The sequence below is a fragment of the Lactuca saligna genome, chromosome 7 (genome assembly GCF_052625555.1).
Source record: "Lactuca saligna cultivar CGN05327 chromosome 7, ASM5262555v1, whole genome shotgun sequence".
NCBI lineage: Eukaryota > Viridiplantae > Streptophyta > Magnoliopsida > Asterales > Asteraceae > Lactuca > Lactuca saligna.
The window spans coordinates 19,756,385-19,779,793 of NC_136423.1; the positions used below are offsets into that span (position 1 = coordinate 19,756,385).

General features: G+C 38.8%; 1 protein-coding gene across 1 annotated transcript; it reads left to right on the forward strand.

Annotated features, from left to right (window-relative positions):
- Positions 1 to 1,807: 1,807 nt before the first annotated feature.
- On the forward strand, positions 1,808 to 5,531 carry LOC145006722 (uncharacterized). The gene is made up of 6 exons (XM_078965780.1): positions 1,808 to 2,049; positions 2,221 to 2,428; positions 2,495 to 2,989; positions 4,206 to 4,497; positions 4,724 to 4,782; positions 4,893 to 5,531. The coding sequence occupies exons 1-6, from the start codon at positions 1,808 to 1,810 to the stop codon at positions 5,529 to 5,531; spliced, it is 1,935 nt and encodes a 644-aa protein (XP_078821906.1).
- Positions 5,532 to 23,409: the final 17,878 nt, after the last annotated feature.

Consider the following 23,409-nt stretch of genomic DNA (forward strand, 5'->3'; position numbering starts at 1 on the left):
ATATAAGGGGAGAAATAGGTGGTGGGGGGTGGGGGGTGTTGAAGAATCAAGAATGTATAGGAAGGTGATGAGAATTGACAAGTAAGCATGTGTCAAGAATCTCTCTTGCTAGCTATTTGGACATAGGTCAAAATAGGGGTGTTCAGATTTTGGTTTGGATACGAAAAATCTGATATTCAAATCAAATCAAACTCAAAATGTATATTGGATTTTGACTTGCAAGTGTAATGGAAGAAATTTCCTTAGTTGAAACCATTTCTAAATGACAGAATGAAGTTAAGAAATGAAATATGGTATTTTGGATCAAAATAGAAACTTATGTATTTTTTACCATTGTAATTTTGAGCGGTGATTTTAAAATATTACACTTTTGGATCCCATGGTTTACACCTTTACGTAGGTTTAGTCCTGATTTTGAAAAAATTGTGCCAATAATCTTTATGGTTTCAAAATTCGTTACGCTTGGTCATTTCCACTACAGTAGAAATTTTATAAACGAATCTGCAAAAATAGTCCCTGTGGTATGCATTTTTTTTTTTAGAATTTTGTCCAAACTATAACTTTTTTGGAATTGTGGTTCTTTTGATTATGTATGTATGTGGAAAAGATCCATTCCCAAATTGAAAAGACTAAAATACCCTTAATATATTTATTTTTTATTTTTTCTTCTTTTTTTATAACTATTTTATAATAAATAAATAAATAAAAGGTCTCTCTCTCTCTCTCAAAGCCACCCCCAATTCATCTTCTCCAACCAAATCCATACCTGCTTGTAGCCCCAAAACATTTATGTTCTTTAAACCAAATATGATGAACACCCAAATCGAATCGATCAAATGAATCCAAAACTTTTAGCTGGGTACTCGACTCAATCCCTCCTTCAAACTATTTGATCTCAAATCCATGTTTTTTTTTTACTTGTTCATTGGGTTATGACAAGATGCAGGAGGAAGCAACTCAAGTTCTCCGTCACAAAATCATCACATGTTGTAACATCTAATTTTGCAGGTATTCTCTTTTAACCTTGAATTACTGTTTGCAAAATTGGTCCAGTAGTCTTAGTATGCTAGGCGTACGCTTAGTACGATGGGCGTATGTAGCCATGGTGCAAACCCTAATTTTTAGGGTTTGGACCCTATTTAAGCATTTTTATGGCCTCATGCACCCTCTTGGCTTCAACCCCCTTCCTTATTTCGAAACCCTAAAGTGTGTGAGTGCCTTGTGAAGCTTGGAGTGCCTTTTGGTGCCATTTTGGAGAAAAAGGAAGAACCTTGAGGTTGTGGTGTTTCACTCAAGGCCTTGGATCCAACATCTACTTCCCTTTGTGCATCTTTTGGAGGTATGGAGTGTTAGTATATATTATTAGCCCGCTTGTTTATGGGATCTTTTTTGTCTTTAGCCCATTAGAGTTTTTGTCTAGCTAGTTTTTATATCCGCTTTATTCCTTGTAGTCTACACACTCTTCTCTGAGAACCCTTGTAATTTCTCTTTGATATAATCATATGACAATGTTCTCATGGTATAAGAGCGGAGGTTTGATACGTTGTTAGAAGTCTTTGTAGCATTTACTGTAGCATGTTGTTTTCGTTCATTATCACTGGTACTCGTCCTTTTCTTTTTGATATGTTGATTTGTTGCTATTGTTGATTCGTTGTTGTTGTTGGTTCGTTGATACTGTTAGTTCGTTGCTGCTGTTGGTTCATAATTGTTGTTGATTCATTATTCAAGTGATTGCTTCCGCTGGTTTGTTACTCCTTTCATTCTCAGATTCTTATATTGTCAATGTGGTTATTCATTCACTAACAACATGAGTGGAAATGATGATTTCCTTCAGTCAGTCAATACTCGTTTGGATGGAAAGAATTATACGTATTGGAGTTACGTTGTGAAGAACTTCCTTCGTGGGAAGAATATGTGGGGCTATATCACTTGGGAGATTGATAACTCCAAGATTATTACTTGGATAAATAACTCAGTTACTCAGTCCATTGGTATGCAGTTGGCTAAGTATGATACAACAAAGGAAGTTTGGAATCACTTACAGAGACTGTATACTCAGTCCAATTTTGCTAAACAATGCCAATTGGAATATGATATTCGTGCCCTTTAACAGAATGACCAAAGCATTCAAGATTTCTATGCTGCTATGTCTGATCTCTAGGATCAATTGGCTCTTACTGAATCTAAAGAGTTAAAAGATTTTAAGCCTTACATTTCTAGGAGGGAAGAACAATGCTTGGTTCAGTTCTTGATGGATTTGCATTCTGATTTTGAAGGTCTTCGTGGAACAATTCTTCATCGCTCTCCTCTTCCTTCAGTTGATTCAGTTGTCCATGAGTTAATTGCAGAAGAGACTCGTATCAAGTCCCATGCAGATAAAGGGTTTAAAGCAACCTCTACTCCTACTCCCGCTCCTGTTGTGCTTGCTGTCTCCTCCAGTCAATCTCAACAAACTTCAAGAGTCACTTATGATTAGTATGCATTTTGCAAATAGAAGAATCATTGGAAAGCTCAGTGTCCATTGTTAGTCAACAAGGGTAAATATGGTCAACCTCAGTCAGGGCAACAAAATAGATCTAGTCAACAGAAGTATCAGTCACGTTCCTCTGGTACTCCTGCATGGACCCCTCATCCTCCACAGTTTGTTGTTGCTGCTGTTCCACCAGTTGACACAAAATCTGTTGGACATATGCCACCATCTGCATTGGATCCCAAGGTGTTTGAGAGCTTTAGACAGTATTTGGCTTATAATCCCACTGCCATGTCTGCATCTATGTCTCATTCTGGTCCTTCTTCGTCTTCCATTTTAGGTATTCCCTCATCTTTGTGGATTTTAGATTCTGGTGCAACCCATCATATGACTCCTTATTTGTCATCATTTACTTCTTTGTCGCAAGTGTCATCTATTTCTGTTAAGTCTGCTAGTGATACATCTATGCTAGTTGAGGGTGTTGGGCCTGTCTCCATTTCTCATATAACTCTTCCTGATGTTTATTACATTCCCAAACTTACTTTGAACTAGGGGTGACAACTCTCGACCCAACCCGTAACCCAACATGAACTCGACACGAAAATAAGTAGGTTAGGGTTGAGATTTCTGACCCGCCAACCTGCCAACCCATCAACCCGCCAACCCATTTATTTAATGGGTTGGGTTGGGTTATCTGTTTGGGTTCGTGGGTCAACCCGCCAACCCGCCTAATATATTTAATTATCTATTTATTTTAATTTTTAACAATCTAAGATCGTATTATACTATTAGTTTCTGTTTATCATATCCTTAAATTTTAATTTGGTATTCATTCGTAATTTCGTATATCATCAGCCATATGTTTTGTAAATGTGGCGTTGTGTTGTGGGCTACTCTTGGGCTTGTGTCTCATGATACCGTCATCCATCTTTGACATTGACTCCTTTAGTGTTGACTGTTGAGTCCTTGTGCAACCAGCCATTACGTATTTGCATGCTCTATTAAAAAAAATCGTTCCTCACCCGCTCCAGTCTCCACATTCACGAACAATTGAACGAAGGATAAAGATTAAGGAGTTAAGGACGGATCTTCGAAGGAAGCAACATCATGAACTCACGATTTAATCACTCATCGGGCCGATCCTCACCCGCTCCTCATCCGCTCATCGTTGTTCGCACTCACTCTTGTCGGCTTTGATGTTTTTGACCTACCTTCCTTTCTCTCTACGGTAAGTAACAATCTACACTCTACATTATGTTTGAACAATTGCACTTTTCATGAATGTTTTGATTTTTAGAGTTTTATTTAGATGTTTATGACTTTATGTTTAATGTTTATTTTGGATGTTTATGAATTTATGTTTAATGTTTATGACTCTTAGACTTCATTTTATTTGGATTTTTCAATTTCATCTTAAAATGTGTTGCCTATTAAATGGGTTATACGGGTAGGGTTCGACCCACTAACACGTGAACCCACCAACCCATGTATTTATACGGGTTATATGGGTTGGGTTGGGTTGATGTTTCCAACCCGTCAACCCGTGACCCTCCAACCCGCCAACCCATATATTATATGGGTTGGGTTGAGTTTCTGAATTTAAACCCGCCAACCCGTGACCCGCCAACCCGAACCCAAACCAATTGCCAGGCCTACTTTGAACCTTGCCTCAGTCAGTCAGTTATGCAAGTCTGGTAACTGGGTGTTCTATTCTGATTCTGTCTGTGTTATACAGGATCAACACATCCAGAAGGTGATTAGGATTGGTCGTAGGGTGGGGGAACTATATGTCTTGGAGATCCTCAAAGTATCTGTTGTTGCTGCTTCCAGCATTGATTTATCTTCTTTTCGTTTGAGTCCTTTGTCGTCTGAGTTTTATCTTTGGCGTTCAGGTTTGGGACATGTGTCTGTATCACGATTGAATTTTTTAGCATGTAGTGGTATTTTGGGTCATTTAAACTCTTGTGACATTTCTGATTGTAGTGGTTGCAAACTAGCAAAATTTTCTGCATTACCCTTCAATAAAAGTATGTCTTGTTCTACTGCTCCTTTTTATATTATTCATTCTGATGTGTGGGGTCCTGCACCAATATCCACAAAGGGTGGGTCAACCTATTATGTATCTTTTATATATGATTATACTTGATATACATGGGTTTATCTTATGAAACACATATATGATTTCTTTGATATTTACAACAATTTTAGAGCTCTTGTTAAAACTCAACATTCAGTTGTGATTAAGTGCTTCAGGTGTGACTTATGGGGTGAATATACCTCTAATGATTTCACTCAGTTACTTGATTCTGATGGTACCATACACCAGTCTTCGTGTACTGGCACACCTCAACAAAATGGTGTGGCATAACGAAAACATCGTCTTATTGTTGAGACTGCCCTCTCATTGCTCCTATCTGCGCAGGTTCCTAGTGACTTTTGGGGAGAAACAGTCCTAACTGTTGTGTATGTGATTAATCGTATCCCTACTTCATTGAATTCAGGAATATCTCCTTTTGAGAAGTTATATGGTCATCCACCAGACTACTCTTCTTTACGAGTTTTTGGATGTACTTGTTTTGTTCTTCGTCCTCATGTTGAAAGGAACAAGCTGGGGCCGAAATCTGATATTTGTGTATTTTTGGGGTATGGGATTGGTCAGAAAGGATACCGTTGCTATGATCCTGTGAGTCAGAAGTTATATGTTTCTCGGCACGTTACTTTTTTGGAACATATTCCTTTCTACTCGATTCCTGCTACAGCCCACAATGTAACAAAGTCTGATCTTCTGCGTATTGATCCTTTTAATGATGATATAGAGGCTCAAGACTCATTTATGCCACATGATCCTCAGCACATGACATACCCACTTCTTCAGAGGGTGCCTCGACTCCACCTGTTCCTGAGCCTGATCCTCCGATTATTGAAGTTGAGGATCCTCCTCCACCACCATCCCTCAGGAGATCTTCTCGTCTTGTCAAGTCCACCAAGCTACCGGATTTTCTTACTCTACATATTCAAGACCGTTTGCTTCATTTATAGCAAGCATCCATCATCTGTCTGAACCTGAATCATATAGAGAAGATGTTTTAGATCCTCTTTGGTAGAATGCTATGGCCGAGGAACTCACTGCTCTTCATCAGACTCATACATGGGATTTGGTTTCTTTTCCTCCTGGGAAACGTACGATAGGTTGTCATTGGGTGTACAAGATAAAAACAAAAGCTGATGGCTCTGTTGAACGATATAAGGCTAGACTTGTAGCAAAAGGGTATTCCCAACAGTATGGTTTTGACAACGAGGAGACATTTTCCCCAGTTGCAAAGATGACGATAGTTCGTACTATGATTGTAGTTGCATCCGTTCGACAGTGGAAGATCTTTCAAATGGATGTCAAGTATGCCTTTTTGAATGGTGACCTTCATGAAGAGGTTTATATGACCCCTCCTCCAGGAATTCAACACCGATCTGGCAAGGTTAGTAGGCTTCGCAAAGATTTTTATGGGCTCAAGCAAGCCCCTCGTGCTTGGTTTGAGAAATTCTCCACAGTGATTACCTCTCTTGGATTTGTCCAGAGTAATCACGATTCTGCTCTGTTTGTTAGATGCTCGAGTGCAGGATGAATTCTTCTGTCCTTATATGTGGATAACATAATTATTACAGGTGATGACCATGGTGGTATTGAGTCTTTGAAGCATGATCTAGCTCGTCGATTTTCTATGAAGGATTTGGGCTTGCTGCATTATTTCTTGGGTATTGAGGTCGCTCAGTCTACCAAAAGGGTACCTTTTTTCCCAAACTAAATATATATCTGACTTGTTTACACGGGCGGGACTTTCTGAAAATCGGACTGTTGATACCCCTCTTGAAACCAATGCTCGATACTCTCCTACTGATGATGTTCCTTTTTCTGATCCGAATCTTTATCGTACTGTGGTGGGAAGTTTGGTTTATCTCACAGTCACTCGTCCAGATATTGCTCATGTTGTTCATATTTTCAGTCAGTTTGTTACTGCACCTACCTCTGTTCATTGGGGAGCTGTTCTTCGTATTCCGAGATATCTTCTTGGCACTCAGTTTCAGACTCTCTTGTTTCCTTCGACATCTTCTCTTGAGTTACGTGCCTATAGTGATGCTGATTAGGATGGTGATCGTCATGATCATAAGTCTACCACTAGATTTTGTGTATTTCTTGGAGAGTCTCTTATTTCATGGAAGAGCGAGAAACAGGATGTTGTCTCTAGATCTTCTATGGAGGCTGAATATCATGCTATGGCTGTAACTACATGCGAGATTATCTGGTTACGGTGGCTGCTTGCGGATATGGGAGTTTACATTTTGGCACCTACTCCCTTGAATTGTGATAATAAAAGTGCGATACAAGTTGCGAATAATTCTGTTTTCATGAGCGGACGATGCACATTGAGATTGATTGTCATTTTACTCGTCATCATCTGCAGCTTGGGACCATTTCGCTTCCATTTGTTTCATCAACTTTGCAGCTTGCGGATACCTTTACGAAGGCTTTATCGGCTTCTCAGTTTCAGTTCTTATGTCACAAACTCTCAATGCTTATTGTTGTGATATTGTGAGTTTGAGGGGGGATGGTAGTCAATATTATTAGCCCGCTTGTTTATGGGCTCTTTTTTGTCTTTAGCCCATTAGGGTTTCTGTCTAGCTAGTATTTATATCTGCTTTATTCCTTGTAGTCTTTAACCCCTTCCTTATTTCGAAACCCTAAAGTGTGTGAGTGCCTTGTGAAGCTTGGAGTGCCTTTTGGTGCCATTTTGGAGCTTTTGGAGAAGAAGGAAGAACCTTGAGGTTGTGGTGTTTCAGTCTAGGCCTTGGATCCAACATCTACTTCCTTTTGTGCATCTTTTGGAGGTATGAAGCTCCAACCATGATGAGTATTTCATTTGGATTTAGTTTTAGCTTAAAGTTGGCACCTTTTTGTCCCAATCTTGATCGTTGTGAGTATGGAACACTCCAAGACGTTTGAGTTGTCCTTTCAGATGTTTTAGGGTATTTTATTTCATAATAATGTGACTTTGGACATTGGTTTATTCCAAGTTTCTAAATAACGTAAGGCGTAACTTGGCGGCAATGTCAAGCCTCAAGCTTTTCCAAGTCTTGGCGAACCACGTTGTTTGTAAGGCGTGACTTAAGGCGGAAATTTTGTATACAATTAATATTTTTATATGTTGTTTAAACTATTATTCATTTTTATATACATATTGTTGGAATAGTGTCTAAGGCTGCAACTATATTAGGCAAGTATTTGACCCGGTTGTGCATGGTCCTTTTGGGTTGCCTTCACCATAGCAACTTGATGGATGATTTGTTAAGAGAGAGTAAATATTATAAGGAATAATATATGGTTATTTGATTAATATAAGTCATAGATTAATTGGAATTAATTTGGTGACTTAAAGAGATTAATTAAATAAGAGGGTATAAACTGTCAATTGTTTGATAGTTACACTTTAGACTATAAATCCTTATCCATGATAGGATGGACGATTTCTAGGGCTTGGATAAGCTAAAATCGTCCATAGGGTTATCAAGGAAAGGATATGGATTAACTTAAAGTCTAAGTTATCCAATTAGGGTTAAAGCTGTAATCCTTAAGGAGTCTACAAGTATAAATAGACCCTAGGGGTGAGGGAATTCGACACACCATCTAAAGTAGAGATACTCTGGCCGAATTCCTCCCCTCTCCTCTCTCCTAAATCATCCTTCTTGCTATTGGTGTTTGTAAGCCATTAGAGGAGTGACATTTGTGACTCTAGAAGCTCCAAGACAACAAGATCAACAAGGAATTCAAAGGTATGGTTCTAGATCTATTTCAATGTTGTTATTTATTCTAATTAGCCATTAGAAGTCTTGGATTCAAAGCATGTTTAATTAGAAAGCCTAGATCCGAGCATTAGGGTTTTGCATGCACACATAGGAAAGTTCTTATGGCTAAAACCCATCAGTGGTATCAGAGCCTAGCTTGGTTTTCTTTAAATTGTTGCTTGATTAACTGAAACAAACCTGCAAAATTCGATTTTTGGATTTCCGAGTCATGGACTCGGCGAGTTCCAAAGTGGACTCGGCGAGTAGGCCTGACTCGGCGAGTCCCTTTGTGTACTCGGTGAGTCCGGGCGTCAGGATTAGGAAAAACCGGGATTTTTTCATGTTTATCTTATGGAAACTTACCTTAATCATATTAGATCAACCCTACTCTGATTTTTTGATATATATGACTATAATCTTGATCTAATTAAAGATATTTATCATCTAATAAAATATTTAATTTCCTTATATGATAATTGATTAATTATTTTGATAATTATCTTAAAAGAAATCTTGGATAAATCAAATAAAGATAATTAGGATATTAATTGTTAATTGGAATTATTTGTTATTTGATCCTCCATGTTTTAAATGTTTAAAACTTGCCCTCAAGTTTTGAAATTTATATTTGTGATTAAAAGGTTTTAATTTAGACAACTTAAATTTCAAAACCCTACGTTTTAAAAGGTTTAAAACACAACCTTATACTAATATGATATTACTAGAATAATATATATATGTATAACTAAATGCTAGTCTTACCGTTAGTAGGCCTCATTCACGAAGCCGATCTATAAGGTGTGTATAAGGTTGCGGCCTATAAAATGGCGCTTAATGGGTGTACACTCACACCCACCGCTTGCTTGATTGGTGGAGGGTCGTTAGCCGAACGGGTAGGATAGGGCAACTTCATCCTCTCATTAAAAGTATAATAAGAAATACAAAGTAACTACACGTTTTACAAATTTCCCAATCTTAGTTACTTTAGGAAAAGTGAATTGATGCAATCCCATGAAATTACACTTTGCACCATTGCTAAGAAGTTAGTGGAGCGTGTGTGGTTTACCGGCACACTAATTGGTTCTAAGCAAAGGTGGAAAATGGTGATTCATTGTTTATCATAGTTCGATGGAGCGTGTGTGGTTTACCGGCACATCGAATAGGTGATCGTTACAATGAAGGCACCATGTGAATTTGCATGGTAATTCACACCCGCTTTGTGATCCTCGGCATCCCAGTCACAAACAAGAGGGGCATATCGAGATTTAAACATGCCATTGAATAGTTTCAATGAATCTCATCCGAACCTAGGAATTCTCAATACACTTAGGACTAATAGTCTAGGTTTTGTAATGGAGAATTAGTGAATCGTCATTCACTTACCTTCAATTTATTTTCATGTTAGATTACGGCATCCCTTTTCTAATATGTAAATGTTATTGTTGGATCCTAACCCTAATTTTTCTTATTGGGTGATAATTAGGGATTCTTATTCTAATCTATCTTTGTCCTTTCTATAGATGTCGAACACAAACAACGCTGCTGCTAGTTCTTTCACGTTGATGAGCCTTTGCCAAAAGGTCACCTTCGATGGAACGAACTTTATCGAATGGATAAGATACATTCGCACCATTGCTCGCTATGAGGATAAGGAGTATGTCCTCGATGAAAAGCTTGAGAAAATCAACCCCGAAATCGCTACTCCGGCTGAAATCACCGCTTTTGAGACTCATGAGCGAGATGCAACGAAGGTACATTGCATCATGATTGCCACCATGAACTCCGAATTCCAAAAGTCCTACGAGGACATGTATCCGTACGAGATGCATCAAGACTTGTTGGAGAGATACCACTAAAACGCGAGACAAGAGCATTATGAGAATTTCACTAACATGATATCCGCGAAGATGGTTCATGGAGAATCTCTTACCGTGCACCTGCAAAAGATGCAAAGGTATGTCGATCGCCTTCGCAAGTTAAATGTTGACTTTGGGGAAGACTTGGCGATCGACATGGTGCTTCACTCTTTGCCTCCGATGTACAACCAATTTAGGATGACCTACCACATGAACAAAGAGGAGGTCACCCTAAGCAAACTCCAAGGTCTTTTGCGAGTCGATGAGAGCAACTTCAAAGACAAGTCTGTTGCACCTACTCCCAATCCGTCTGCTGCTCCTGTCTTGGCAATTGGTCAAGGAAAGGGAAAGAAGAGGAAGGCTTCATCAAATAACTATCGCAAGGTTAAAGCCCGAGATGGTGCCTCTTCTAGTGGGACCAAAGTTGATCCCTCTAAGCCCTATCCTAACCCGAAGGAGGCAGAGTGCTACCACTGCCACAAGATAGGACATTGGAAGAGAAGCTGCCCAGAATACCTGCAAGCAATCAAAGAAGGAAAGATCAAGCCATCTTTCGCAGGTATATACACAATTAAATCTAACGATTCTAATCATGCTATTTCTTGGGTTCTTGACACCGGTTGTGGTTATCACATTTGTTCAAATGTGCAGGGACTAAGAAGAAGTAGGGATGTGGAGCAAGGAAGGATCAATCTAATCATGGGGAACAGAAGATCGTCGCCTGTTACCAAGATTGGAGTGTATTCTTTAGTGCTTAGGAATAATTTGTGTTTAGATTTGAACAATTGTTGCTATTCGCCAGAAATGGCTAGAAACATCATTTCATTTCATGGTTTATATAGACAAGGATTTAGATTTTCTTTTAATAATGAGAATGGTTCTATTTTGGCTTATCTAAATAGTGTCTTTTACTTTGAAGCTATACCATGTAATGGAATATATGAAACTGTTATGATTGTTGATAACTTAGGAAATGATGTTTTGAATATTGATTCTTCCACTAGTTTGGATAAAGCATCCTTGTGGCATTTCCGTCTTGGACATGTCAACAAGAAACGCATAGCTCAACTCCAAAAGGATGGAGTGTTGGAGTCATTCGACCTTAGGGAAGATGACACATGCGAGTCTTGTTTACTTGGAAAGATGACTAAGTCACCCTTCACGAATACTTGTGAAAGGGGTGAGGGGCTATTGGACCTAATACATACCGATGTATGTGGACCCTTTAGATCAACCACGAAGGATGGGAACCGCTTCTATGTGACTTTTACCGATGATTATAGTAGATATGGGTATGTCTATTTAATCAAGCAAAAGTCAGAAACCTTTGAAAAGTTCAAAGAGTTCAAGAATGAAGTGGAGAATCAATTGGGCAGGAAAATCAAGATGCTTCGATCCGATCGAGGAGGAGAGTACCTAAGTCTTGAATTCCACGATTATCTTAAGGAGTGTGGAATAGTTTCGCAATTGACGCCTCCTAGGACACCGCAGTTGAATGGTGTGGCAGAAAGGCGTAATCGAACCTTATTGGATATGGTTCGCTCTATGATGAGTCGTGCTTCACTACCTATCTTCTTTTGGGGGTATGCCTTAGAGACTGCCGCCCATATCCTTAACCGAGTCCCTACTAAGAAGGTTGCCAAAACACCTCACGAGATGTGGACGGGGAAAGCTCCCTCGTTGACACATATCAAGGTTTGGGGTTGCGAGGCTTTCGTAAGATGAGATACTCACGACAAGCTTGAACCTCGAAGTGAGCGATGTGTTTTCATCGGCTACCCGCAGACATCCTTTGGATATCTCTTCTATAGACCGAAAGACAATGTTGTCTTTGTTGCGAGGAGAGGAGTTTTCCGAGAGTGAGAACTCATAAGCCAAGGAGACAGTGGGAGGCAAATCGAACTTGAAGAGATTCAAGAGTCGATAGATGAAGGAACCTCTACCGCTGGCATTTAACCCAAGGAGGAAACTCCGGTTGAACCGATTGACGAATCCTTACCTCTTAGACATTCCGATAGAGTTAGAGTTCATCCCCAGTTTTATGGTTTTCATATTACTACCGAAGGGGACACGTATATTAGTGATGGTACACTAGTAAATCTTGATGAACCTAATAGCTATAAGTAAGCCATGGCAGGTCCGGAGTCTGCGAAATGGAAAGAGGCAATGGATAGCGAGATCCAATCCATGTACGATAACCAAGTTTGGAATTTGATTGATTATGTGCCCGGACGTAAGACCGTTGGGTGCAAGTGGATCTTCAAGAAGAAGACCGACGTGGATGGGAACGTACACACGTATAAAGCGCGATTGGTTGCCAAGGGCTTTACTCAAACTCCAGGAGTTGACTATGATGAGACCTTCTCACCAGTTGCGAACATTAAATCTATTAGAGTGATGCTAGCAATTGCCGCATTTCATGATTATGAGATTTGGCAAATGGATGTCAAGACTGCCTTCCTTAACGGAAAGTTGGCTGAGGATGTTTACATGGCTCAGCCAGAGGGGTTTGTGAATCCGAAGCATCCAAATAGAGTGTGTAAGCTTGAGAAGTCCATTTATGGACTTAAGCAAGCGTCTCGCAGATGGAATCTTTGCTTCGATGAGAAAGTCAAAGAGTTTGGATTTGTACGAAGCGAAGACGAATCTTGTGTATATGTCAAATCCAGTGGGAGTATAGTAAGCTTCCTCGTTCTATATGTCGATGACATATTACTCATAGGAAACGACGTCCCGACTCTGCAGGAAGTCAAGTCCTGGCTCGGGAAGTGTTTCGCTATGAAGGACCTCGGAGAGGCTTCTTACATTTTGGGAATAAGGATAGTAAGAGAAAGAAGTAAGAGACTAATTGGACTTAGTCAGAATACTTACTTAGAGAAGGTACTAAAACGTTTTAGTATGGAAAACTCAAAGAAGGGAGAACTACCGATACAAGGAAATGCCAAGTTGAGTAAGACTCAAAGTCCGAGTACTGAAGCTGAAATAGCAGAAATGAGCTGAATACCATATGCTTCCGCAGTTGGCTCAATCATGTACGCTATGACTTGTACTCGCCCTGATGTAGCCTTTGCTTTGAGCATGGTTAGCAGATATCAAGGGAACCCTGGCAAAGCACATTGGATTGCGGTGAAGAACATCCTTAAGTACCTTCGGAGGACGAAATAATGGTTCTTAGTCCTTGGAGGGAGTGATGACTTGAAGGTGCGAGGGTATAGTGATGCCAGTTTTCAGACCGATAGGGACAACTACCGTTCGCAGTCGGGCTGGGTTTTTACCCTAAACGGAGGAGCAGTAACTTGGAAGAGTTCCAAGCAAGAAACCGTAGCTGATTCAACGTGCGAATCAGAGTACATCGCAGCGAGCGAAGCGTCGAAGGAGGCGATATGGCTAAAGAACTTCATTGGTGATCTTGGAGTCGTGCCTGCCATAAAGGAGCCCATGGAGATTTTCTGTGATAATGAAGGTGCGGTTGCCTTGACCAAGGAACCGAGGGATCATGGTAGATCTCGACATATCGACAGAAAATATCACTTCATTAGACATCGTGTAGAAGAAGGACAACTCATAGTTAAGAGGATATCATCAGAAGATAACCCAGCAAATCCGCTTACGAAGGGACTGAGTAGGGTTAAGCACTTGCAGCATGCTAGGAGTATTGGGCTGAAGGATGATATTAGTATAGATTAGATAGTATTTAGAAACGTATAATATATAAATGTAATTAACATTTGATGATTAAATAAAGGAGTTTTATTTATAAGTAAAGTTATTGTCATATGTTAATTGTTTAACTATTGTTTCACTTTGCATGTTTTGACTTCCAGAATAATTGAGTTTATTAGGAATAATCGAATTATTCAAATTGTCCACAATCGTTCATATGTTGGAAGTAGATATGAATGAAGATTGTCATGAATTGGTGTGTAGATTGTCTAAATGGTGTTAGACATAGCAAGGGTTGCTGCAACGTTCATGAGTGCTTATGAACTGGTTTTGAGCATTGGAACAAACCCGCGCTTGCTGGAATCACTTTATGGAATATGATATAAAAGGTGATCGCAAGACGATAATATCATATAGTCTTAAAACCTAGATATATGGTTTATTATTTGTTAATTGATTGTAGATTGATAATGCGAAAACGCATCAGTAACTTGGTGTTATAAAACGCATTGTTGTGTATAGTTGGTTAATGAATAAGTAAATGCATATAAGTCGAAGTTTATCTGTAAATTTTATCCTAAGAGGGTAGAAGAGATATCTTGGCCACTCGATGATTTGATTTGACTTATGTGCCAGGCCCGGTCAGAATTGAATTGATGTGTTTGATTAAGTTCTATGTCGAATAAATCGGAGATCGAGAAATCAAATGCTAGACTAACCATTCCATAGGATTGTCAGCATGATATCTAACAGAGGACTGTACGATCCCTTATCTAAAGGACAAGATTGATTAGATCAGAGTTTGATAGCGTCTTTGAGAGCTACGATTGCAAACCGAATTGTACTTGTATAGTTACTAGACTTATCCAAGTGGGAGACTGTTGGAATAGTGTCTAAGGCTGCAACTATATTAGGCAAGTATTTGACCCGGTTGTGCATGGTCCTTTTGGGTTGCCTTCACCATAGCAACTTGATGGATGATTTGTTAAGAGAGAGTAAATATTATAAGGAATAATATATGGTTATTTGATTAATATAAGTCATAGATTAATTGGAATTAATTTGGTGACTTAAAGAGATTAATTAAATAAGAGGGTATAAACTGTCAATTGTTTGATAGTTACACTTTAGACTATAAATCCTTATCCATGATAGGATGGATGATTTCTAGGGCTTGGATAAGCTAAAATCGTCCATAGGGTTATCAAGGAAAGGATATGGATTAACTTAAAGTCTAAGTTATCCAATTAGGGTTAAAGCTGTAATCCTTAAGGAGTCTACAAGTATAAATAGACCCTAGGGGTGAGGGAATTCAACACACCATCTAAAGTAGAGATACTCTGGCCGAATTCCTCCCCTCTCCTCTCTCCTAAATCATCCTTCTTGCTATTGGTGTTTGTAATCCATTAGAGGAGTGACATTTGTGACTCTAGAAGCTCCAAGACAACAAGATCAACAAGGAATTCAAAGGTATGGTTCTAGATCTATTTCAATGTTGTTATTTATTCTAATTAGCCATTAGAAGTCTTGGATTCAAAGCATGTTTAATTAGAAAGCCTAGATCCGAGCATTAGGGTTTTGCATGCGCACATAGGAAAGTTCTTATGGCTAAAACCCATCACATATATGAATTAAGACAACATTTTGGTAAAAATTGGCGGTAGGTACAAGTCTTAGAGCCGTGGCGAGCTTTTTAGAACCTTGGTTTCTTCCCATACATGGTCTAGGTTTTCTTAATGGGTCAAGAAGCTATGGTTTTTTGCTATTAAGGTCTTAATAGCCATGCAAAACCATAAAGTTGGAAACTTTATGGTTAGGATCACCTTTTAGGGTCTAGATCTGAATTTTAGACGTAAGTGCTTAAGGATTAAGCACTTAATGGATAAAGTTGAGACCAACTACGTATGCTAGGCGTACCAAGGGGTACGTTGTGCGTACGTGGTCAGCTCCCCGATTTTGGTCAGCCAAGTATTACCCCCCACATTCATTTTATGTACGCCCAACGTACTCACCGAGTCAACTCGGTTGACTCAGTTGTCTTTGACCTAGATTTTGACTAGGGTTTGACCTAAGGGTATTTTAGGTATTTTGATATGTATACTAATATTTTATCAATGAATTCATTAAGGTTACTGGTATAGTTGATCTCGGAGCAGTGTGCTATTCAGTTTTCTTATTTGTATGTGAGGTGAGTTTTCTCACTATATTCGTGGGTCGAAGGCACCAATGCTGACCCGCTACTTTGTTATATAGAATGCTAATTGTATCTATGATACTTGCATGGAAGATCAGGATTTGGCCCCTGACAATTGTATGAAAGACCATGATACGACCCATGACACTTATATGTAAGACCGGGATTTGAACCTCGACATTGCAAGGAAAGACCATGGGGGTAGCCCATGACACTTGTATGTTTTGATATGTGGTATTTTGAGGAACTTACTAAGATTTGTTCTTAAAATTTATGTTTATGGTTTCAGGTACTTCTAGTTCGAAAGGGAAAGGCCCGACATGATGACACATCATCCTCCCCTCATGATTTCCGCATTCTGAATAATTGTACTTTGATGTTTTGAATATTATAACTTGATGTTTGATTTTGAACGATTTGATAAACTTCCAAATGAAATTGTTTATCACTGTTTTTGGGACGTTACAAGTTGGTATTAGGGCCTTGGCTTGAGGGATTCAGGCATGCTCTCGGGTGTATCAAAAATCAAAATGAGGAAATGATAATCTTTTTTTAAAGAAAGAAAAAGAATTGGATTCTGAAAAGATTTTTATTAAGTAAAAAGGGGAGTGCAATGTGTGCAATTAGCCATGCTCAAGTAAGTGGTTACCAAATTACCCATACCTATGTATTATGAGTAGTATGCTTGATATGATAATTGCATGCTAAATTAGGGCTAGGGATACCTTTAGGAATCATATGATATAGTTTCCTGATATGCGTGATGCCTTTAGCCGAGTGGAGCTTGATGTTATGTATTTCTTGGAATTGATATCGACTCAGTTAATTGCTAAGTGTATGATTTTAAATTTGTATATAATTAGGATTGTATAAACCTAGAATGATCCATTTAACCTCATTTCCTTTTCCTTGTTTGGTTGTGGACTTAGGGTTGAATCATCATTTGATAGTCTATGTGATCCTATTTTATATATAACTTTCATAGGGTTGTTATATGGTTAGTGGTGACTTAGAGCAATTTGGCTTACCTTTGAGGAAGGTATAGGTAGGTGTGAAAGATAGTATTGGGCTCGTACTACTGAAAGCACATGATCTATACCTGAGACGACGACAAGCCTGGGAACTATAAGGAGGCCTTTGTAGTGAAAATCCCCTCGAGTCATATGCTGATTATTTATATGTTGTGTTTAAGTTTAAGGATGGTGATGATTATTCGAGGAGGTTCTGGCTTTGGTTATGGTTCATGTTCTGACTCAGGCACAAAAACAATTGATGAGCAACTGCATGGGTTCATTTCAGCTGATGTTACTCGCGGCATCTTGAATGCTACTCTTGTGTTATTTGGTACCATCAAGGAGAGGATTATGGAGTTGATGGATGAGAGGCGCAAGACTTTTCGAGCTGATATTGTTGCGGGTTAGATAAGAGCTTGAGCTCCCTTATTTCGGAAGGTCAATAACTATGGAGCTCTTGGGTTCTTTAGGGATAAGGACCCGCTAGCCGACGTTGGATCGCTGATATGGAGAATACTAAGTGGATGAGTTTTTGCCTAGAGGGGGAAAATGTGAGATTTACATCCTTCCTGATGAGGTACCGAGCACGTGACTAGTGAGAGGAGGTTAGCCGAGCTGTAGGGTTAGTGGCAGTGGCAATCATGACATATGATGATTTTGTTCAGAGGTTCCAGAAGGAGTTTGCACCGGCTATTAAGGTGTAACAGCTGGCGAGGGAGTTCCAGGACCTTTTCCAAACTACTGAGACTGTGGCGGAGATTACCGCTGAATTCAATAAGAGGGATTTGTTGGTACCATGATACGCTGAGGATGAGGAGATAAGGAAGACAAGATACCATGACATGTTGAGAGAGGATATTAGGGTGTTTGTGAGCTTTTCAGGGTGCAAGACCCTAAATGACATGATTGAGAAGGTCTGTGAGCAGGAGATTGAGTTGGAGCTTCAGATGAAAAGAAAGCCAGAGTAGGTGCAGACAACTGTGGGCCAGGCTAAAAGGCCCAATACTTCTAATGCATGCACCGGAGGCATCAGGTCTAGGGCCATTTTGGTAAGTGCTGAAAGCCGCATGGTGAGGCATGCCGAGAAGCGGGTTCAGGTTGTTATAGTTGTAGCCAATCTGGATTGCCCCGGGAGTGCTCTGATTTGCTTTCATTGCAATCAGACCGGCCATAAAAAAGCCGATTGTCCGATATTGTCTGGGGAAGCAGTGGCGGCGTCTGCGCCAACCACCTTGAGGATTATTGATGGTTTCCAGGGCAAGGTGGAGGCTCCTGTGGTGAAGAGTAGGGTATTTCAGCTGACCACCGATGAGGCTCGTGCAGTTCTGAATGTGGTTACTAGTATGTAACTTATCTCTATATTTTATATCTTCTTGTATTTATGCTTATGTCAATTCTAGTATTGTATAGGGACCTTTTTGGTCAATGGTATGACTGCTCATGTTCTGTTTGATTCAGGTGCTATCCGATCTTTTGTATCTCTTGCACTTAGGAAGAAGTTTTTTGATGCTCTGGAGACTTTGGATTTTTTTATTAGAGGTTGGTATTGCAGGCGACCGTACCGTGAGTGCTTCAAGGGTTCATCGCAGGTGTGTCTTGAATCTGTTTAATGAGAGATACACTATTGGTTTGGTGCCGATTCCTTTGAGCGGATCGAAGGTTATTATCGGGATGAACTGGTTGGGATCCAATAGGGCCATGATCAACTGTGAGCAACAGTTAGTGAGGGTTCGAACTGGTTATTCCTGGCGAGGGAGCATCGCATGGAATGACTCTATATTAAACTTCAAGGGCTAGGAGATATCTTCAAAAGGGTTGTTTTAGGTTCCCAACTTATGTTGCAAATACTCAAGTTGAGGGCTCGACGGGGTTGATGGTGTAACACCAACAAAAATTAGGTAAAAAATTAAAATTATTCATTAACCATAATTGGGATGTGCCAAGTGGTAGATATCGTAAAAAGGTTTTCAGAAATATAAAGAACACTGAAATCCGAGTTATAACGAAGAAGTTATGACCAATTTAATATTCGTAGCAATACCAGTAAAACACTGTTAAGCATAAAATGAAAAGTTTCAATAAAATAGTTTTCAACCTTAGGTATCTAGATGAAAGTTATAGATATCATTAAATCGTAAACGTACAAAAAAAAGAACGCCCAAATCTAACTTCATATGAGGAAGTTATGATTTTTTGAAGTTTCAGACATATCAGTAGACAACTAAAAACTTGAAATCGAGATCGAGTGACTTTTAGCCAACGCAACCTAAACGAGAATCGAGTATCTCGACAATAGTAGTACAACGTTAAAAAGACAGACGAAAACAGACATCGGATGAAGAAGTTATGGATTTTTTACGGACTTTTCCTATCCTGGCCTATTGAAAATGTAATATAAAAAAATAAAATCAAAATTAGCCAACGAAGTCTAAACGAGAGTTGTAGATCATAATCTCACCTACGCGTGCATATAAGAACATCAAAATCAGAGCTCGTATGCGAGAGATATGAATTTCTGAAGTTCGGGACACAAAATCCGTGGCTGCCAGGCACCCCACGACGTGAGAGTTTGATTGATGGGTTCCAAGCTTGGCCAGCAGATGCCGCGTCCAAGGAATAGATAAGATCACGCTTCACGACGTGGGAGAGCTTTCACGATGTGGACTCCTTCAGGTTCACGACGTGAAGCCTGAAACTGACCTATAAATAGAACTCAAGGTTGTTCCGGGTTTAGTTGCTCACTTCTTCTCTTTCTCGTGCTTTTGCTCTGTGTTTAACCCCTCGAAGCCATCCTGAATCCCCGGTTTTCATATCCAAGTTCTAAAGTAAGTTCTACGCTCCCTAGATTCTCGAGAATCCCAAGAAATCAGCTTTCTCCAGTCGAAGTTCTGCTCGATTTTTGTCTCACCTTCTTCAAGCTACCAGGTGAGTTCATACCCCAATTTCTATGCTTCTAACTGATTTTAAATGCTTTTGAACACTTTACGAGGGGGTGGGGGTATACAAGTAAACACATGGTTAATCTCGTGTGAAAACACCAATCTTTTGTTATACATTTCATGTTGTTTTTATAACTATCATGTGGATTTTGTTAACATGCAAACATCTTACACCACTTTACCCTCTCGGGATGAAACATGATTATAAATATTATAAGTTTTATTTATATGTTTGCATCATATCAAGGGTAACCATTTTTACTATAACTTTTGTAAACATGCAAGAACATATGAATCATTATTATGCCTTTATCAACACTGTAGAAAAGGGTAATTATTTCAGAGACAAACATATTCATTTCTAATATGTGACTTAATTGAGAATCCATGAGTCATTCATCTTCACTATACCTATTAAGGTATCGCTAGAAGTCCTGTTTTATAACCAGAATCTCCTGTCCGGAGAACGTGACAAATGTGTATAGATCTATACGGGACTAATGATCCCACGCACTGACTGTTAGCTACAGTCCTCGGGGTGACAAGTGTCATCTCATTTCGACGCCTGAAGAACGTCGCTATAGGAAAATTATGATAGTACTGTTATGAAAACTCACGAGATAGACAATTATTATGGTATTACGTTTTCACGGGGAAAGTGATTATTACAGTCACTTTTCATTTACAAATACGATCTTCTTATAGTGTTGTTTTATAATAAGACTATACATCATTCTTTTGAGCATGTCATAGTTGCTTACAGCTTACGGTTTTGGTCGCTTTAGACTGCTTTTCACTTTTAGGAAAATATGAGATTTTCCTGGTTCAATACATTCACTTCATGCAAACAACGATTCATTTGGTCTTGGTCATTTAAGACTACATTTCATTTGTTAAGAAAATAAGGGATTTTCTAAAGAACATACACGAACTTTCGAATGACATACAATTACTCAAATCACTACTTATGAACTCACCAACTTAATTGTTGATACTTTTTCTTGAAATAACTTGTATTCTCAGGAAACCGCTAATCAGGGTTAGCAACTACTTTTGGGGATTAACGCTCTGTAACATACACGTTCTGAAATCGTGTATTGTAAATTATAAAAATATAATATTATTATGTGAAATTGAGTGTTGAGTTCTAACGGATAGTTTTTACTAGAAATGAAGTAAAACTATGTTTAGAATCACTCATAAAATATTGGAAGTCTTATGAGATTCCAATTAAAAGCCAAATAATGAAATATATTGAAAATATAAAATTTGAAATAAGTAAAATTTTATTATTGAAAGTTGTAGACAATCTCGTTAGAAACACGTAGGCGAAAACCTCGTCAAAATCCGAGTTATAACGAAGAAGTTATGACCAGTCGAAGATTCGCGACAAAACCGACACGGTGCCGAATGACGTAAAAAGTGATTTTTTGAAAAAGTACTTTTTATCCTTATTAATCTAAATAAAAGTCGTAGTATTCATTAAACCGAGAAGTTCGATAAAAAGAACGCCAAAATCTGACTTCGTATGAGGAAGTTATGATTTTTCGAAGTTTCAGCTTTGCAGTAGATTGCTAAAAACTCGAATTTTAGATCGAGTGATTTTTAGCCGACACAACCTAAACAAGAATTGAAGGTCTCTTCATTTTTAGTACAACGGTAAAAAGTCTGACGAAAACGGATGTCGGAAGAAGAAGTTATGAATTTTTAACGGATTTTCCTGTCCCGGTCTGTTAAAAATAATAATATTAAAATTACAGTTAAAATTAGCCAATGAAGTCTAAATGAAAGTTGTATAGCATAATTTTAGCTATGTGTGCATATAAAGAACGTCAAAAACGGAGTTCATATGCGAAAGTTATGAATTTCGGAAGATATTGGCTTAAAATCCGAGAATTTCGGATAAACTCGCATGGATAAGCCTTATCCGGAACCGGCCACGTCACCTGATGCGCTGTGCGTACGAATGTACGACGCGTGCTGCCTTCTAATTGGACTGAGGCCGAAGCCTATCCCCATCCGACGCGCCTCGCTCCGTGTTATGTCTGAGCTCCGCACAGATGGCCCTTCGTATGTGCGCCGCGTGTCCCTCCTCCCTCGCTGCCACCTGCCTCGCTGACTCGCGCCAGCTGTTTCGACCCTCGCATCCGAGCCTCGCCTTTGCACCACGTGGTCTTCGCTGCTGCTGCCACCTGCCTCTCCGGTCTGAACCTCGACCCTATAAAAGGGAGGGCTGCGAGATCTCCCGAGTAATTTTAGAAAATTGCCATTTTGGCCCCTTTTTCCATATTTTCTTCATTTTGACTTTCCCTGAAGCCCCGATATCAATTTTAGCACCCAAAACACGTCCCGAAGCTCTCGAGAATCCCGAAAATTTTATCTTTTCGGTTTTGAAGCTCTACCTTCGTAGAGCCCGGTTTTCAATTAAGCCCCCAATTTTCAACATAAAAAGTCATATTTAAAGCCGAAATGCTGCCCAAATTACTATTTTAACCCCCGGTTAATTCAAGGTGAGTTCAATATATAGGAACAATTGTATGTTATGTGTTATATGTGCTATGTGTTTCTCAGTGTTATTATTTCGAGTTATTTTTCTGTGTTATTTTTATTCTGCTATTTTGATAGCAAAAGTAATACCTTTGACCATGTGATCAGTGAAAAGACTTAGATTCACATTGGTAATGGTACGAAGCCTCCGGCTATGTAGAGCATGTTCCGTAAGTGAATGACTTATATTTAAATGGCATTGGCAGAAGATTAAACAGGGCATGAAAACCTGAAATCTACTGAAATGTTAAACAGGGTGTGAAAACCTGAAATCAACTGAAATGCTAAACAATGCTTGAAAACCTGAAATCTACCGAAATGCTAAATAGGGCGTGAAAACCTGAAATCTATCATATTGATAATCAGAAATTATAAGTCTTCTGTGTCATTTGGGCCAAAGCTTTATTGATGCATATCAAGTATTGAAATTGTTATGTCTCATTGATCGTAAATCTTTGAATCAAATCTTGAGTTAATATTGAAAGCGTGACATATGATACACATATGCTATTGTTGTTGTTGTTCCCTTTTGCTTCTGTCATATTGGTATATATAAAGCATAAGATTATATGTATCTTTTTATTGAATTCACTAAGCGTTATCGCTTATCCCTCTCAATATTTAACAATTCCAGGTGATGAGTATCCAATATAATTTAATATTGCTGAAAGATTTAGAATAGTTAATACTATTTCTCTGTATTTTTTATGTTCATGTATGTATATGAATAGTAGATTCCTGGGTAGACATGAAATATAATTAAACTTAGTCGGTTTGTATCCAATCTTTTGTAATCACTTTATCAATATAAAATATTGTTTTATAAATATGCGTGTAGCATGTTTTGAGGAAGTAATGTAAGATTTTTTTTTGAAATAGTATGAAAGTTTAG

What these genes read in the sequence shown, in the direction of transcription:
- LOC145006722 (XM_078965780.1), top strand. Translation starts at nt 1,808, where the DNA reads ATGAGTGGAAATGATGATTTCCTTCAGTCAGTCAATACTCGTTTGGAT. An exon ending in TGGAATCACTTACAGAGACT is followed by an intron (nt 2,050 to 2,220) that starts GTATACTCAGTC and finishes TTACATTTCTAG; the next exon opens with GAGGGAAGAACAATGCTTGG. An exon ending in CCGCTCCTGTTGTGCTTGCT is followed by an intron (nt 2,429 to 2,494) that starts GTCTCCTCCAGT and finishes TTTTGCAAATAG; the next exon opens with AAGAATCATTGGAAAGCTCA.